A 19,702-nucleotide genomic window follows, 5' to 3' on the forward strand; every position below is an offset into this window, starting at 1 on the left:
ACAACTACAAGAATAAAAAGTGTATGTTTGGATACATATTTTGAGGCTAGTAATACGCGTTTAAAACTGCATGACCATTGAAATAACAGCAGCTGTTAAGGGAGTCAGTAATACTGATGCATTTTACGGAAATCACTACACCAATTGCAGTGACCACTGTAGTACAGTTAAAAGTTATATATTTTAACAAGTAATCTGAATTTGGCAATTTTCAGAACAATAAAATCCGTTAAAAGTTCTGTTAAAATCTAAAAAATACGTGGACCTGCATAGGCAGGTGAATAATTTAGCTAAAATCATCAAAACACCGAATATAGGAGGGCACCATTATATGGGGGCTATACGAAGACGTGGATCTGCAAAGACAATCTTCTGCCGTAGGCTGTAGTATCCATTACGAATTTCAAATACCAAATTTGAAACATTTCCGGTAAATAATGTCGCTAAAATCAGAGTTGCTTTGCTTAACCGAAAGTAGTGAACTGCCGAATTTAGTTTTCTCCGTCTCCGACAAAAAAAAGTTCGTTGTCCAGCAGATTGTAAACAAGCAAAATTATCGTGTTTACTTGCCAAAGAGGTCAGGTGAAAATGTAGACCTTCGATTGGACACCAGAACTCAAGCGCCGGTCATGGTGATGATGTGGGCCGCCACAATAGCCACTGGTTGCTCTCCACTCGTATTAATCGACCGTGGCATCAAAATAAATGCCAAATATTATCGGGAAAATATTCTGGAGGGTGTATTAAAGCACATTTTGGCTGCAGACCTTGGACATTCCAACAGGACTCGGCACCATCGCACTCAGCACGCGCCACCCAAGAATGTTTACAAATTGAGGTTCCTCGCTTCATATCCAGCGCACAATGACCACAAAAATCTCCGGATACCAATCCGTTAGACTATTGTGTCTGGAGTATTTTGGGAAGCAAGGTTGGCATTAAAAAATACCAAACTGTCGATCACCTTAAGCAAGCGCTTCGCCGGAAATAGGCCAAAATACCGCAGAGCAACATTCGGGCAGCGTGTGAAGGTTTCATTGACCGAGTGAAGGCCTTAATTCTTGCCAAAGGTGACAAATTCGAACAAATCTAAACTTATTCTGAAATTTGATTCAATTTCCGACATGTTTTGCTTTCATTCAATAAAATTAAAAAAAAATGTAAAAATTGAGGCCTTTGATTTTTTTTGCAGTTTTTTATCTCACCCTGTATATACTTTGTGGGGTCTAGAATGTTGGTTTCGAGGTGTTACAAGCGGAAAGACAAACTTAATATACCCTCCATACTGTGATGGAGGGTACAAAAAAATCCTAAGTGTAGAGTATTATTTTTAGGGTTTTTAGGGAGGGTACAAAAACATCCTAAGTGTAGAGTATTATTTTTAAAGACCTTCACGGTCGGAATAGTGAATTTCTAAAATTTATATTTTGTTTTTGTGGGTCCTCGGAGTCAAAATCCTTAATTAAAAAAAATACAAAATAATAAATTTTTTTTCAAGGACTCTCGGAGACTAAATTTGGATTTTAAGTAAATATTTCAATTTGATGCTGGACATTCCACGCAATTTATGTTAAAAAACATTGGCCCCGATATTCCTTGAACAAATATGTAAAAGTCCACCACTCTCCATTATACCAACAGTATGTGATCTATAATTATAGTCCAGGTGGTGAATGAAAAAATATATACCATTTTCGGAATTTTCCATTAAAAATGTAAATCTACGAGTGTAGTTGTGCTAACACCATTTTTTAAATATTCAGGACCTTTGATGAAATATCACTTGAAAAATGTCCTGATTTTTATTGAAAAAAAATCTGTCTTTAAAAAATCCATAACAATTGTATATGAAAGAAATGTAAAAAAATCCATCCCATTTAAAAATGTTTTATATGACCATAGTGACCTTGGAATATCTGTAATGTCTCTCCAAATATTTAAACGTTTTTTTTTTTTTTTTTCAAAAAAAAAAAAAAGAGTCGGTCAATTCCCCATCCGTTTAGACCAGCGCTCGCCAACAAATTGCCCATGGGCAATTCAGCACACCTCACACACAATCATAGTTTTGTGTATAGAACTCACCATCGCACAGTGGTCGCTGCCATTGGCCAAAATTCAAAAAATAAAAATCAGATATTTATTGTCAAATGTGTACAAATGAACTCTTAAGGGGTTAAGCTTTTTAGAAAACATAATAATCTTGGTTTCATTCTAACGGGAAACTTCGAAAATAGCATCAAAAAAGAGAAAATGTAGTTAGTTGTTTTTTTCAGTGGGATCAGATAAAAAGTGGAGTAAAAATAGAACTGTATTACAAAATTAAATACATTTTAAAATTACAAATCTTGGCATTATTATTGAAAAGCAAGGTATTAACTTATTTTTAGTGCAGTAATTTGTGTGTTTATTATATGTGTATAATATAGAAGATGTGAGTATTCTGAGTTGCCTTTAAGATTAATTTTGAAAATAAAGTTGGATTTCAGTTAAAGTTTTAATTGTTTTCCCTCCTGAATCCCCCAATGTGATTTTTTTCATGCCATTAGTAATGGTCCTAAGATTCTAAAAGTGCTAATTTAACTTTCAGATTTTGTCAGATGTGTACGTTATGCCCAATATACTGAAGTGACTTCGCTGCAATTTTGTCAGTTCTATGGTGCTAGTGACATAGAATATGTTTTTGTTGTTAGGGATTGATAAGAATGTAATTGAGGGGTGTTCAATAATGTTGCAAGCATTGTCCTCTGGGTATAATATTTATGTCGAAAAATTCAAGGCCTTTGCACTGGAAACTGCTAGAGTTAATAAAATTTATATCCATGGCACTATCTTCCAAGTTTCGACTAAATCATGCCCGAAAAAAGTCTCGTGTTTCAACAAACACAGATCTTATTAACCGTCTTCTTCTGAGCTCTGACCCTTTTATAATGGGGCAGCGAACCTTACCAAACAATAACCAGTAAAGAAAGTCTTAAAGTCGAGCGGGGCCGACTTCATGATACCCTACACCACTTTGCATATTTAGTAGAGCGTCACATAACAAATAAAGGTTTTAATGGGGAATTTGTGAGAATTAAATCATACCAACAATGATTATAGTAATAATCAAAAGTCCAAAGGAACTAATATATGGGAGGAATATCCTCCTCTGAATCGATTTCTATTAAATTTGTCGAGGCATTTGCGCCTTTTCAATTCGGGCTTGCATTATCCATTTGGTGCACAATTAACTTGAAATCGGATAGATATATATGAGAGCTATATCTAAATTTGATTTACAATGACAATAAAAGGCAAATCGGACGAAGATATATATTTGAGCCATGTCCAAATATTAACAGATCTCGATAAATTTTAGAAAGGGTATTTCTGAGTTATATTTGATATATTTCCCCGAATATCGTTGTCACAGAGTGCATATTACGGCTGCGAAGGACAAAAATAACAAATCGGATGAACAATATATATGGGAGCTATATATATATCTGAACCGATTTCGATCAAATTTGGCATACTTATTTTCAGGTCCCATCTGGTCGTACGTATATTCCATACTATTTGGGCTGATATTACTAGTTTGGTGCACAATATAAGGCAAATTGGATGAATGTATATGGGAGCTATACCTAAATTTTGACCGGCTATATCCAATTTCAATAGGGCCTTAAGTCAAACTAATTATTTGTGCAAAATGTATCTTTGATTTAATTTTACATTAAGTTGTTATTTTATTTTGTTTACAAAAAATAATCAAATTTGGACTTAATTTGTATAAAAAATGCTTCTATTTTTGAAGGTACCTTACAAGGGACTCTACCTGATGGCGGGCTGTTCCAAATAATTTTCAGTAAGATTATTTTTTAGCTCCTTAGAACGTAAAATGTCAAATAACATTACAATCTGGTGTAGAAATGTGACAAGAATTGGGCAAATAACCCTTATTCGGGTGGTACGTTATATGGGGACCACGCCAAAACATTCATCGACCATATCCATTTGGTCACATTTTTTATATTTATCCCATCAAGGTACCATAACCATAGATTCATATTGATATCTGCACTGAAAGTATTTTTGGCCGCTGTTCCCATACGACCTCGACCACTGTGCATCGATCGGCAAACTCACCACCAGAAATGCTCTCTTGTTTACCAACAACAAATTTGTTTTGCAGACAGACATTAGGTTTTCAGCTTCCAATGACGTATTAAGTGCGGTCGCTTGAATTCATGATTTTCAATTTCGCAAAGAATTGTCACACAATCTTACTCTTTAAAGCTTTTGTGTTAGTATTGTATTGCTAATGGTTGGCTAGCCCTGATGTAGACATAAAATTAGATTGGTCCTCGGAATCGCTTTGGCATCCCTTGTAATAACCCTTTTCATGCACCCGTTAACGTCTCCACTGTGAATGCCCTTATGATTTTTGGATTTGCAACTCCTATGACTTTTTTTTAGTTTTTTTCTCCATTACACCAACAAACAACAGTACTTATTCACACACACACACACACACATTTACGCTCCCTATCAAATGAAACACGTAATATATACGCCATAATACATTTTGCGGTTGTCACAGTGCTTATGACAGATACTTAACTACACAGTAAGATACTGAGCTCTGTGGTAACAAACCGAGAGAGCGAAAAAAGAGAGTAACGAACGACGCAAAAAACCAAATCCAACAGATTTAAGTAGCATTAGGTGGTACTCGCAGGATAATTTATGTTGCAATTAGACAATGTATGCAAAATATGGGGTACAAAGGAACATAGACAAAATGGATTTCTATTAGGAATTCGGAAAATGGGAAACTGGGGCTGGATTTTTGTTCTACGAAAATATGAAAAAAAAAAAAATCTTAGTAAAATTTTTAATTTGGTAAAACGAGAATAGAAGCCCAGGTTCCTAAAAATATGGGAGAGAAAAATAAATTTTATCAATGATATCTCTTTCAATATTCCTTATCCGTAAAGTTTATTGTCTCCGACATTCGATAGGACTGCCATCGTAAATTATTTTCTGTCATTTTTTTTTCTAAATTGAGGTTCTACTGTATCTTTGTATATCTATAACAACAATAACAACAACAGCAATTTATAATTTTTATTTCTTCTCCTTTTTCCAGCCCCTGGATCGCGATCAACCCAATGGCAGACCCCAATGGCGCTTCACCGTTTTTGCCCAAGATGAAGGTGGAGAAGGTCTGGTCGGTTATGCCGATGTCCAAGTAAATCTCAAAGATATCAACGACAATGCTCCCATATTCCCACAAGGTGTCTATTTTGGAAATGTCACTGAAAATGGTACCGCCGGTATGGTGGTGATGACAATGACCGCCGTGGACTATGATGATCCGAATGAAGGCTCAAATGCCAAACTGGTATATTCCATCGAGAAAAATGTCATCGAAGAAGAGACGGGCTCACCAATATTTGAGATAGAACCCGACACAGGTGTCATTAAAACCGCTGTCTGTTGTTTGGATCGTGAACGTACTCCGGATTATTCTATACAAGTTGTGGCAATGGATGGCGGGGGGTTAAAGGGTACGGGGACGGCTTCGATAAGAGTAAAAGATATAAACGATATGCCTCCGCAGTTTACGAAAGATGAATGGTTTACGGAGGTGGATGAAACGGATGGGACGACGCTACCGGAAATGCCAATTCTAACGGTCACGGTGCACGATGAGGATGAAACGAATAAGTTCCAATACAAAGTTATTGATAACAGTGGTTATGGTGCCGATAAATTTACCATGGTCCGCAATAACGATGGTACGGGTTCGCTGAAAATTGTCCAACCCTTGGATTATGAAGATCAATTGCAATCGAATGGTTTCCGTTTCCGCATACAAGTCAACGACAAGGGAGAGGATAATGACAATGACAAATATCATGTGGCCTATTCGTGGGTGGTGGTAAAATTGCGGGACATCAACGATAACAAGCCACACTTTGAGCGAGCCAATGTTGAGGTGTCCGTGTTTGAAGACACTAAAGTGGGCACTGAGCTAGAGAAATTCAAGGCAACCGATCCGGATCAGGGTGGACGTAGTAAAGTCTCCTATTCCATTGATCGTTCTTCGGATAGGCAACGACAATTCGCCATCAATCAAAATGGTTCGGTGACAATACAACGTTCGCTGGATCGTGAAGTGGTGCCACGTCATCAGGTGAAAATTTTGGCCATTGATGATGGTTCTCCACCCAAGACGGCAACTGCTACACTCACAGTTATTGTGCAGGACATTAACGACAATGCCCCGAAATTCTTGAAAGATTATCGTCCTGTTCTACCGGAACATGTACCACCACGTAAGGTTGTGGAAATTTTGGCCACCGATGATGATGATCGCTCGAAGAGCAATGGCCCACCCTTCCAATTCCGTTTGGATCCCAGTGCTGATGATATAATACGTGCCTCATTCAAAGTGGAACAGGATCAAAGTGAGTAGTAGAACAATATTTAGTTTTTGGGATATAAAATAAATAGATACTTTCAATTAAATGTAATATTTTGGGGCATACTTTTGGGAAGAATGAATGAAAATAATACAAAATTAAGGGTTTTTTTTTTAATTTGTATAACATTCAACTTAATAGGATACTTTAAGGATAAATATAAAATAAAAAATATTGTGCTTCAATTATTTTCAATTATAGATAGTTTCTGGGGCATACTTTTAGGATGAATGAATGAAAATATCACAAATTGTGCATGTGTTCATTTATATAAAATTAAGCTTAATGGCATACTTCTAGGATGAAAATTTTAAATATATATTATACGTCAAGCTATTCCTCCATTAAAAATTGATATTTTAAATCTGTAGCATATTTTTAGTGTATATCTTTCAAGGGTTATGCTATTTTTTTAAAACATTGCATACTTTAGGGATGAGTCTTTAGAAAAAGACATAAATCGCATTAAAATTTAAAAGTAAAATTCCATCAGATATATAATATTGTTCAATATCAATGCTTCAAGGTTTATTTTAATTTCTTAAAATATTGCATACTTTAGGGATTATGCTTTAAAGAAGAATTTAGAATTTCATATTTAAATCCTTTTAAAAGATTATCCAACATTTCCCAAAATAGAACAAAAATAAATATATAGCATAGTTTAAGGGTCTTCCTATTTTGTTAAAACATTACATACTTTAGGGATGAGTCTTTAGAAAAAGACATAAATCGCATTAAAATTGAAAAGTAAAATTCCCTCGTTTATATATCATAGTTCAATATCAATGGTTCAAAGGTTATTTTATTATGGTAAAATATTGCACACTTTAAGGATGATTCTTTAGAGAGAGGCAAAGCGTGTTAAAATTTCAAAGTTAAATTCCTTCAAAAGATTATCCAACATTTCCCAAAATAGGTAAAAAATATATAGCATAGTTAATGGGTTAGGCTATGTTTTATGAAAAAATATTGCATACTTTAGGGATGAGTCTTTAGAAAATCATAGTTCAATATCAATGGTTATTTTAATTCGTTAAAATATTGCATACTTTAGGGATAATTCTTTAGAAAGAGACAAAGCGTATTAAAATGTGTAAATTAAATTCCTTCAAAAGGCTATCCAACATTTCCCAAAATAGAAAAAATAAATATATAGCGTAGTTTAAGGGTTATCCTATTTTATTAAAACATTGCATACTTTTGGGATGAGACTTTAAAAAAGACATAAATCGCATTAAAATTCGCAAAGTAAAATTCCCTCAAATATATACCATAGTACAATATCAATGGTTCAAGGGTTATAGTAATTTATTAAAATATTGCATATTTTAGGAGTGATTCTTTAAAGAAACACAAAGCGTGTTAAAATTTCAATGTTAAATGCTTTCAAAAGATTATCCAACATTTGACAAAATAGATAAAACATTAAGTATAAAGCATAGTTTAAGGGTTATGCTAGTTTTTAAAACATTGCATACTTTACGGATGAGTCATAAACTGCATTAAAATTCAAAAGTAAAATTCCGTCAAGTATATATCATAATTCAATGTCAATGGTTATTTAAATTGTTAAAATATTGCATACTTTAAGGATGATTCTTTAAAGAAAGACAAAGCTTGTTAAATTCCTTCAAAAGATTATCCAACACTTAATAAAATATATAAAACATTAAATATAAAGCATAGTTTAAGGGTCATGTTATTTAGTCAAAAATATTGCATACTTTAGGGATGAATCTGTGAAAAAAGACAAATAGTGTTAAAATTCAAATCTAGAATCCCTTCAATTTTCGATTCATTAATTTCATAACTAATTTGATTCGCCCTCGCAATTCAGGACGCCTAAGGATTTCCACACCACTCTGAATTGAGCCTTTTCATAGAAAACTTTTTACTTAAACATCCATTTGTAACATTTACAACAGATCTCAGTTCGTTGTAATTCCAAATACATTACAACACAACGACACTTTTTTCCATTCAACTTGCCGTCTTGCCACAGAAAGCCTACTTTTTCCCTTTTCAGAAAACTTTCACGTAAATATTTACACTGCCAATGGCAATTTACTTTTTAGCTCTTGAACTTTAGATCCACACCCACTATTAACCTACTCTGCCAGCTCACCAACCAATTCACAGGAAAACATGTTCAAGTATATACTCTAAATGGGTTTTTAAGCCTCAACTAAATACTAGTAATGTTTTATTGTAACTAACACAGTTTTTGTTGTTGTAGTTGCTATTGTCGTTGTTGTTGTTTAGAACACAATGTTTAGTTTTCTATTTAGTTTGAACTTGTTGTTTTCTATAAAAAAAGAGTAACAAAATGTACACAACAGAATTCAATTGGATTTTACATTCGAGAATTAGGAGAACAAAACCTGTTAATTGCCTGAGTATTTAGTTGAGGAAAAACAACTGCATTTGTTGTTTAGATAACTTTCACTGTGTGTATTTTTAGTAAATATTCTGGTATTAGTTGAAAAGGATTTGTTTTAAAGTTCGGTATTTTAGGGGTAAGGATTTCAAAGTTGTTTGTAAAAATCTAACTTTATACAAAACAAGTAATCAAAGGCTGTAGTGGGGCTGACCATATATCCTAGCAAGTGTTTGCTACTTCGTCAGCTAAAAGTCCTCCTAAAATTTCTAGAATCATTGCAACTGTTCGCATTAGGCCTTTTTAGTACTCGAAATGCACAATTTGCAAAATTTTTAAATCAGAACGTCACAACGGACCCACATTCAATATTTCTGTCCAAAATTATTTCGAAGTCCTCTCATCAAAGAAGTTGGCCGCAATCTTAGGAACAAACAGTGACATAAATATAAAAATATAGTATAGTACCATTTGGTGCTTTTCGAACAACTATAGTACGCATTTTCAAACCCACCTCCAGATCTTAATCCTAGACACCAGCAGAGACCTCAATATAAAATTTGAAGATTTCAGCCCTATCCATTAACCCATTATCAAATTTAGTACCATTTAGTACTTTTCGTGCAACAGAAAAAATTTCACGCCAACAGGGACTCCAATACAAAATCTAAAAATTTCAGCTTCAACAGTTCATCCTTAACCAAAATATTCAAAATTTTGCTCCATTTTTGAAATATAGTACTATTTAGTACTTTTCGTGCAACATAAAAAATCTTAAATCGCCAATAGGGACTCCAATACAAAATCTCAGAATTTAAGCTTCATCCGTTCATCCTTAACCAAAATGTTCAAAATTTAGTACCATTTAGTACAGTTCGCACACTTAATACTTATTTCCAAAGCCACCTACAAATAACAAACTTAATTTCCAACTGATTCTCATACAAAATTTCAAGTTTTTGATTCTTTCCATTCAGAAAATACCAAATTGTGCCAATTTAGAGGCTTATTACCATTTCCAGAGTACGATTTTCAAAAAAACCCTTTGGTACAACTATTCAGCACTCCATCAGTGAGTCTCAGTCCAAATATCAGAATTGTAGCTCTTCATTTTGTCCAATACGAAGTGTTCAATTTTTAGTACATTTTAGTACTTTTTGTACGACATTCCGAAAACCCAGCCTTATCACACCGAGGCTGATCCTCGTGCAAAATTTCCCGATTGTAGCCCGTTTTGTCTAGGGGTCGAATTTCGGTCAGTCAGTTCTTACACTTCTCTCTACACATATGGATTGTCCGATTCTTTCCAATTTCAATGGGATTCGTCCTTGGGTCAAACAAATGATTTGTGCAAAAATTTTATCTCTATCGGACAATAAATGCTATGACCTGTAGTTTGTTTTCAAAAAATACATGGATACACAATGCAGATCATCAAAAGCTATTATGGGTCTATCTCGGTTCCTTCTTCATATTACAACAAAGGGACAAAAACATAATACCCTACATCACACTGTACTTTTTGGAGGAATGGTGTAGTAGGTATCTAATTAAGTGGGTCTATTTTTTCAATTTTTGCGTTCAAAATATACATATCAAGTAATGTATAGCCTCTTTTGCCATAAGGCTGGGGTATGACTTCTTCTATAACAGTTGATTTTTTCTGAACTATTTTCCCATTTACAAACTTGGTGCCAAGTCTCCTGGCTTTCAACTATTTTTTTTTTTTTGCTAAACGTGACCCTCCATTTGCATTTCCGTTTTGAGTGGCAAATTTGAAACATAAAAAATTATCTACGTATTGAAAATGTGTATATGGTCCTGTTATTTCCTACCAAATATCCTTTGTGCGAGACAATGGCTTCAAAATTAAACTAATTTCAAAAATGCATTTTCTTTTGAGGAAATCCCTTTCCCACACACACACCATGCCCTTTGTATGCTTTCCTTTATTTGCTTAACAGCAATTTCCATTGACAACTCAATACCAAAAAAAAAAAAAAACTATTCTCTAAAGACCTTCAGTTACGTAGCAAATCCAATAAATATTGAAAAAACAAAATAACCACACAATTGCTATATAAAGTCACATTTTCTTTTCTTCCTTTCCGCACAAACAAAAGGACTCTAATTCAACGCCTTTGCCTCGTCCTGTTAGTACGATACCAAAAAACAAAATCCATAGATGATTTTATTCTTCACTTTTGCCAGCAAATGAACTTTTACTATTAAAATCCAATTATCGAATTGCAGCAGTAGTCCAAGCTGCCAGCTTTACAATGTTAGGAATCACTCCACACACTGTACACTGGTCGGGTAAGAGATGAACTAATGAAATCTCCAATAACAAAGCTGAAGAAGGAGAGGGAGAACAGAAACCAAAAACAAAAAAAAAACGAGAAATGAGAAACAGTACCCCAAAATATAGTGGCTATCTTAGAGAAATGTTCATATTTAATCCTCGAATAAGTCAGTGTATGGGAGTGTGTGTGTGCCTTTGCCTTCAAGGATAAACTGGCCGGCCAATCAGTTCGGCTTTTCAATAATCCTGTCTACACTGCAATATCGACATCATCATGGAAGCCTTGGATGGAGGTTAATTTTCTTTCTTTGCTTCCGTTCTCCATCTCTGCTGAGGTTCTCTATGCAAAAGTGTAAATTTACAAAATGTTTCCAATTTAATTACAATTCACATTGAACATTGTTGATGTTGAATAGTCTGACTGCTACTGGTGTTGAGTTTTCAATGAGTAGCCAAGAAGAAGAGTTGAAAACACTAAAACTCAGGGTCATTTTTAGAGTATTAAATTGGTTATTTTATCGATTTTTGTTCGCATTATTTTTTCCTAATAATTAAGCAAGAGGGTATGCTCTATTAGGTGTCCATGGAAGATTTTAAAGGCAATTTGTTGCTTAAATTTAAATCTTTTAATAAGAAATAACATTAATTCTACAGGGTTATAAGATATCGGGTATGAAAATATTAAGTTAAGTTGAAAGGGAAGGGGTAAGTCAAACATTTTGAAAATTCTCGGATTATGAAAAGTAGATTTTAAGGAAATTTCTTAAATTTCTGCAAACGGAAATGTTATCATAAATTTCTTGGAGCTTTGGCGGTACAAAAGAAGTGGTTGGGATATATATTTTCCCAATTTTGAGTATACATTATTGCCTATTTATGTTTAGTTTTGTTTCGTTTAATGAGTTTGTGTTTAATTAAAAATTTTCTTGGAAGTAAAGTTGCTACCCTGAAGACCATTTTTTATTCCTGGAAGCCAGAGGACAAATTTCAGATTCGGTTTTCGGTATGGAATGAAAAGAGAAAAGTGTAAAAATTAATAACGTACGTGAAGCGGGTTAAGCTAGAATCTTGAAATTTTTTCATGTACGACAATTTTGGTAGAGAGGGGTTAGATGGTATTTTGTGAACGGATCTAGCTAAAATCTTGACAATTGGTATAAAAATTAATTTCGAGTAGTAGTAGTAGTAGTGTCGATATAGGTAGGTGTTTCCGAAAACGGATACCAAGTGTAACAACTGCCCAAAATGGAAATTTATTCGATAAAATTTTGTTTTGGTTGAAATGGCGCCCAACATGGGACAATACATTAAAATGTAGTGGAAAATAAAATAAATATCAAAACAATGATACAAGAAGAAAAAGAAGATAATAGCTATGGAATGAAAAGAGAAAAGTGAAACGGGTTAAGCTAGAATCCGAAAATTTTGCATGTGGGACAATTTTGGTAGAGAGGGGTTAGATATGGCTGGGTTAATAGCTGAGTAAGTAATAACAAACAATAAATACAGCTGAAAACTTGACATTTGGTATAAAAATTAAGTTTTTAAGTAGTGTCGATATAAGTAGGTGTTTTCGGAAAGGCGTATAAAGTGTAACTTCGGCACTAATTTGAACTTAATTCGATAAAATTTGGTTTTGGTTGAAGTGGCGCCCAACGTGAGACAATAAATTAAATTTTCCTAACAACGATATAAATATATGTAGCTGTCTGTTTTGCATAGATAAAGTGGCGCCCAACATATAGAAATTTAATATGATGCTTTTGGGGCCCTCTGCTGTTGGTGTTGGGCTTAGAAATACGTTCAGCAAGCGTACAAAAGGTTAGTCCCAATCTAAAAGTACTAAATTTGGTATTACATGGACGGATACTGTTTAAAAACTGCAATTTGGCATTAGGATCACCACAAGTTTGTGAGATTTGGAGGTGATTTTGGAAATACGTACTAAGTGTAAGAAGTGTACTAAATAGTACTAAATTTGGTACAATGGGTGAACGAAAAAGCTTGTAATTTGAAATGTTGGAATTTGGGTCACTGCTGGCGGATAGGGTTGAAATAAAATGTTGAGGTTGAAATTCCTTCCGCAATCGTACGAAAGGTACTAAACGGTACTGATATTGCACGAAATCTTAAATTTGGCATTAGGGTCACTGTTAGTGTATAGGTTTAGTGTATAGGATTGAGAATTAAAGTTGGTTTAAATGTCAACGAAAATACGGAGGTGGTTTCGTAAATGTGTACTATAATTGTACGAAATGTACTGTATGGTGGTACTATATTTAGTGTTGAGTGAAGGGTTAGAGATACATTTCTGAAATTTGATATTAAGATTGCTGATGGTGTATGTGTTTCAGATATGGCGGTGGGTTTGGAAATGTGTACTACAATTGTACGAAATGTACTGATTAGTACTATATTTAGTATTTGGTGATGGGATGGAGATACATTTCCGAAATTTGATATTTATATTACTGATACTACCTATGTTTGGGATTTCGCGGTGGTTTGGTAATGCGTCCTTTATTTGTACGGATAGTACTAAATGGTGCTAAATTTGGTTAAATTCTGAAATTTGATATTTAGATAACTGTTGGTATCTGAAATTGAGATATGACAGTGATTTGGAAATATATACTATTATTGTAGGAAAAGTACTGAATGGTACTATATTTGTTATTGGGTGAAGGAATAGAGCTGAAATCCGGAAGATATGGATGTAGTTTCCGAAATGTGTGTTTTAGTTTTATTAAAATTACTTAATAGTAACAAATTGAGTATTGAGTGAATGTAGTAAGCTGCAATCCCAAAATTTGGTACTAAGGCCTCAGTGGGTGTCAGGAATTGCGATGTGGAGGTGATTTTGCAATTGGTATTGGGTGAAGAGATAGGGCTGAAATTCTCTAATTTAATATTGAGGTCACTCTTGGTTTCTTGGGCGTTGAAATAGTTTTAGACAGAAAAATTGGATGTGGGTTCATTTTATTAATATTCTTCCCCGTAAACTTCACTATGAACTATTTTGAAGATTTTGGTGCTAAAGGTATACATGTTTCTATTATTTTTTCCAAAAAGGGTAAAACTTGAATAATATTTAAAACCTCGAAATTCTGAATTTAGTTCGATGTACGCAGTTTTGATTAAAAATTTTTGTCAAACCAATCAAGTTATGCATTGGAATGATTTCGAAATTGTGAGCTTTTACGATATAAATGCCTCACAGGTGCGCATCCAATTTTTGGAAATGTCATATTTTATGTTTAACATTACTTATTTTAATAGTCCTGCAATAAAATGCAAATACCTTAATTCATTCTTAACACATTTTTCTTCTTATTCCCCATATTCTCTCAACAGAGGGCGCCAACGGTGATGGTATGGCTGTCATTTCATCTCTGCGCTCATTCGATCGTGAACAACAAAAGGAATATATGATCCCCATTGTGATCAAGGATCATGGCTCTCCGGCGATGACTGGTACAAGCACTCTAACCGTGATTATTGGTGATGTCAATGACAATAAAATGCAACCCGGTTCCAAGGACATCTTCGCCTACAACTATCAAGGACAATCTCCCGACACTCAAATTGGTCGTGTCTATGTCTACGATTTGGATGATTGGGATTTACCCGACAAGAAATTCTATTGGGAATCACAGGAGCATCCTCGCTTTAAGTTGGATGAAGATTCTGGCATGATTACCATGCGGGCTGGCACACGGGAAGGACGTTATCATTTACGTTTTAAGGTTTATGATCGCAAGCATACGCAGACTGATGTACCGGCTAATGTTACGGTGACAGTGAGGGAAATACCCCATGAGGCTGTTATAAATTCCGGATCGGTTCGTTTGTCGGGCATCACCGATGAAGATTTTATACGGGTGTGGAATTACCGCACACAGTCGTTGAGTAGATCCAAGATGGATAGATTCCGTGATAAATTGGCAGATCTGTTGAATACGGATCGGGAAAATGTCGATATCTTCAGTGTTCAGTTGAAAAAGAAACATCCACCTCTAACCGATGTCCGGTTCTCGGCCCATGGTTCACCGTATTATAAACCTGTAAGACTAAATGGTATTGTTTTGATGAATCGCGAAGAGATTGAAAAGGATGTGGGCATTAATATAACCATGGTGGGCATTGATGAGTGTTTGTATGAGAATCAAATGTGCGAAGGGTCATGTACGAATACGCTGGATATTAGCTCGCTGCCGTATATGGTAAATGCCAACAAGACAGCCTTGGTGGGTGTACGAGTGGACACCCTGGCAGAGTGTACTTGTGGGGCAAGAAACTTCTCCAAACCGGAAAATTGTCGAAATACCCCCTGTTACAATGGCGGCAGGTGTGTGGATACAAGATTTGGACCCCATTGCTCGTGTCCGGTGGGTTATACCGGACCCAGATGCCAGCAGACCACTCGCAGCTTCCGTGGTAATGGTTGGGCCTGGTATCCGCCGTTGGAAATGTGCGACGAATCACATTTAAGTTTGGAATTTATAACCCGCAAACCAGATGGCTTGATAATCTACAATGGTCCTATTGTGCCACCGGAACGTGATGAAATGTTAATCTCCGATTTTATTTCCCTGGAGCTGGAGAGAGGTTATCCTCGTTTGTTGATTGATTTTGGTTCAGGCACTTTGGAGTTGAGGGTTAAGACCAAAAAGACCCTGGATGATGGTGAATGGCATAGAATCGATTTGTTCTGGGATTCGGAAAATGTGCGAATGGTTGTGGACTTTTGTAAATCCGCCGAGATCAGTGAAATGGAAGATGGTTCCATGCCGGAGTTTGATGATATGTCGTGTCAGGCCAGGGGAAATATTCCGCCATTCAGTGAATATTTGAATGTCAATGCCCCACTGCAGGTGGGTGGTTTGTATCGAGAGCAATTCGATCCCTCCCTGTATTTCTGGCATTACACACCCATGGCCAAGGGCTTTGATGGTTGCATAAGGAATTTGGTACACAACTCGAAATTGTATGACTTGGCCCATCCTGGTCTATCAAGGAATAGTGTGGCGGGATGTCCTCAAACCGAAGAGGTGTGTGCCCAATCGGAGCAGACAGCTCGTTGCTGGGAACATGGCAACTGTGTGGGTTCTCTGAGTGAGGCCAGGTGTCAGTGTCGACCTGGCTGGACAGGACCCGCCTGTAATATACCCACCATACCCACAACCTTTAAGCAACAGAGTTATGTCAAATATGCCTTGAGTTTTGAGCCGGATCGTTTTAGCACCCAAATACAACTGCGATTCCGTACCCGCGAACAACATGGAGAGTTGTTCCGTGTGAGCGATCAACATAATCGTGAATATGGTATCCTGGAGATTAAGGATGCCCGCCTGCATTTCCGTTACAATTTGAATTCATTGCGTACGGAGGAGAAGGATCTATGGCTGAATGCTGTGGCCGTCGATGATGGCCAATGGCATGTGGTGAGAATTAATCGTTATGGGTCGGCTGCCACCTTGGAGCTAGATGGGGGTGAGGGTAGACGCTACAACGAGACCTTTGAGTTTGTGGGTCATCAATGGTTGCTGGTCGACAAACAGGAGGGTGTCTATGCCGGTGGCAAGGCGGAATACACAGGTGTGAGGACATTTGAGGTCTATGCTGATTATCAAAAGAGTTGCTTGGATGATATTAGGTAAGTTGCGATACCAACACGCTTCTAACACCCACACACCCACACATACACACATACCCGAGTAAACGGGCAGCAATTAACCCAGAAACCCCAAACAACCAACCAACCAACTAAAGTATCACTTTTTTTATTTCTCCACTTTTTTTTTCATTTCAGGCTCGAAGGTAAACATTTACCATTGCCACCGGCCATGAATGGCACCCAATGGGGTCAGGCCACCATGGCTCGTAATTTGGAAAAGAATTGCCCCTCAAATAAACCATGTTCGAATGTCATCTGTCCCGAGCCATTCGAATGTGTTGATTTATGGAATGAATACGAATGCACGTAAGTTGATTTGGTCCATACATCCAAATAGCAAATGTACATATAAGCCAAGTGACCCCCTCTCCCTCTCCCCATCCACCATCCCATCACTCCCTCAGTCAAACACACAATCAATCCAAAAACCATTTCATATCCAAAACGCCCCTCAACCCGAAAAAATACATAAAAAAAATCATCATTGTTTTCGCTCGATAGTTTGTTCTTATTTCGTTCGTTCGTTTTTTTTTTCTGTTCTCTGTGTATTTTCTTTACGTTCTCTACCAATCCATTTTGGTTAAAGCCATCATCAATTCGTTTTTGTTCAGTTCGGAGGTATCTTCTTTTTTTTTGGTATGGTGTCTGTTTGTTGTTCCTATTTCGATTATCATTTTATGTGGTTTAATAGCGCTTTTAGCTAAAATTGAATAGAGGCAGCACCGAACAGTGGTGAAAACTGAAATAGAAAATTCAATTTGGGAAATAAATTCCCTTCTGGGTCTTTCAAGTGGCCCATACAAAATTGTGTTGTATATCCAAAAATGTGTTCCAAAGGGGATTTAAAAATTGTGGCAATTTCAGAGGACTTTAAAGTGCAAGCAAAACTATAAAATGTTTTTTTTTTTTCAGACCTAAATTTAGATATCCAGATTTATTTAATTTAAATATTTTATTAAAATATTTAATATTTTAATTTAAAAAATTCGAAAAATTCTAAGTTTTAATTTTAATCGAATTTTAAACTATATCCAGTATTTTTATACCCTACACGTCATAGTGGTAAGGGTATTATGTATTTTTGCATTCGTGTGAACAATAGAGAAGGAATCGAGATAGACCCATAGTTCCTTTTGAGGATCTTCATAGAATCTCTTTCTGAGTCGATTTATGCATGTCATTCCGTCTGTCCATGTATTTTTGTGACCAAAATGCAGGTCGAATGTATTATCCGATTGAGATGAAATTTTCCAAACAATATTTGTCTGACTAAAGGACGAACCCTATTGAAATTTGTGAAAATCGGTTCAAATTTAGATATAGCTCCCATACATATTTCAATCGATTTCGGGTTAATTGTGCACCAAATGGCCAATATCACTACAAATAACCTGCATTTTGTCACGTCCGATTGAAATCTGTCTAGAAACAAGTACATCAAATTTGATGAAAATCGGTTCAGATGTAGTTCCCTATACTGGGTGAGATAAAAAAACTGCAACAAAGTCAAATACTATAATTTTTAATTTTTTTTTTTTTAATTTTATTGAATGAAAGCAGAAAATGTCGGAACTAGCATCAAATTTTAGAATAAATTTAGATTTGTCCAAATTGGTCTCCTTTGACACGAACTATGGCCTTCAAACGGCCAAGGAAACCGTCACACGCTGCCCGAATGTTGGTCGGCGATATTTTGGCCCATTCACGGCGAAGCGCTTGCTTGAGATGATCGACACTTTGGTATTTTTTTTTGTGCCAACCTTGATTTCCAAAATACTCCAGACACAATAGTCCAGCGGATTGGTATCCGGAGATTTTGGTGGCCACTGTGTGCTGGAAATGAGGCGAGGAACCTCATTTTGTAACCATTCTTGGATGGCGTGCTGAGTGAGATGGTGTTGAGTACTGTTTGAATGTCCAAGGTCTGCGTCCAAACTTGTGCGTGCCCAAGTCTTTAATACACCCTCCAGAATATTTTCGCGATAATATTCGGCATTTATTCTGACGCCACGGTCAATTAATACGAGCAGAGAGCGACCATGGGCTGTTATGGCGACCCACACCATCACCATGGCCGGCGCTTGAGTTCTGGTGACCAACAGAAGGTACACATTTTCAACTGACCTCATTGACACTTGTCAAAACACGATCATTTTCTTTGTTTACAAACTGCTGGACAACGAATGTTTTCTCATCGAAGAAAACCAAATTCGGCCGTTCACCACTTTCGGCCAAGCCAGGCAACTCTTTAGCTCTTTTGAGTCTATTTTTTTTCTGTTGCGGTGTAAATACTTGCACTTTTTGGAATTTTAATGGCTTTACCTCGAGCTCATTTTTCAAATATTTCCCGAAGGGAATATTACGAAATGTTCAGTTCACGAGCCATTTTTCGGCCACTGCGACGCGGATTTCGATCAAGTCGCTTCTTTACTTTTCGAACCATTTCTGCTGACGTTGATGTTTTTTTCCGTTCACTTCCTTGACGTCCAGTATCGTACCAGCGATGGAATGAGACACAAATGATTTATTCAAATTTAAATGCTGCGATGCTCTAACGATAGCCACTTGTGGTTTTCCAGCCAAATTTAAAGAAATCACACTATAACGCTTCAACTTCATCGCAATGAACTTCTTTTCTGGAAAATTCTCACCAAAATGTTTTTGCGCGCTTGCAGGCAATATAATGAGCTGTCACTGGAATAATTTTAACATTTGTCGGACGAGTGGCTTAGAAATGACAGCAGTCTGAAATTGGTTGCATTTTTTAGTCTCACCCTGTATAATAATATTTTCTATAGTTCAGCTATGTCCGTTTAAAAATTAGCAAATTATACCTAATTTTCAAAAATATTTAAAAAATGTATATTTGCTCT

General features: G+C 36.0%; 1 protein-coding gene across 3 annotated transcripts in view; it reads left to right on the forward strand.

The window, feature by feature from the left end:
- LOC101889387 (neural-cadherin) overlaps positions 1-19,702 on the forward strand; it is a 348,725-nt gene that overhangs the window by 297,167 nt on the left and 31,856 nt on the right. For all 3 annotated transcript variants that reach the window (XM_059123979.1, XM_059123980.1, XM_059123981.1), the window contains exons 15-17: positions 5,132-6,455; positions 14,507-16,808; positions 16,965-17,135. In XM_059123979.1, the coding sequence (XP_058979962.1) occupies positions 5,132-6,455; positions 14,507-16,808; positions 16,965-17,135 (3,797 nt within the window). The remainder of the gene's footprint in view (positions 1-5,131; positions 6,456-14,506; positions 16,809-16,964; positions 17,136-19,702) is intronic.

Source organism: Musca domestica, unplaced genomic scaffold, assembly GCF_030504385.1.
Source record: "Musca domestica strain aabys unplaced genomic scaffold, Musca_domestica.polishedcontigs.V.1.1 26, whole genome shotgun sequence".
Lineage (NCBI taxonomy): Eukaryota > Metazoa > Arthropoda > Insecta > Diptera > Muscidae > Musca > Musca domestica.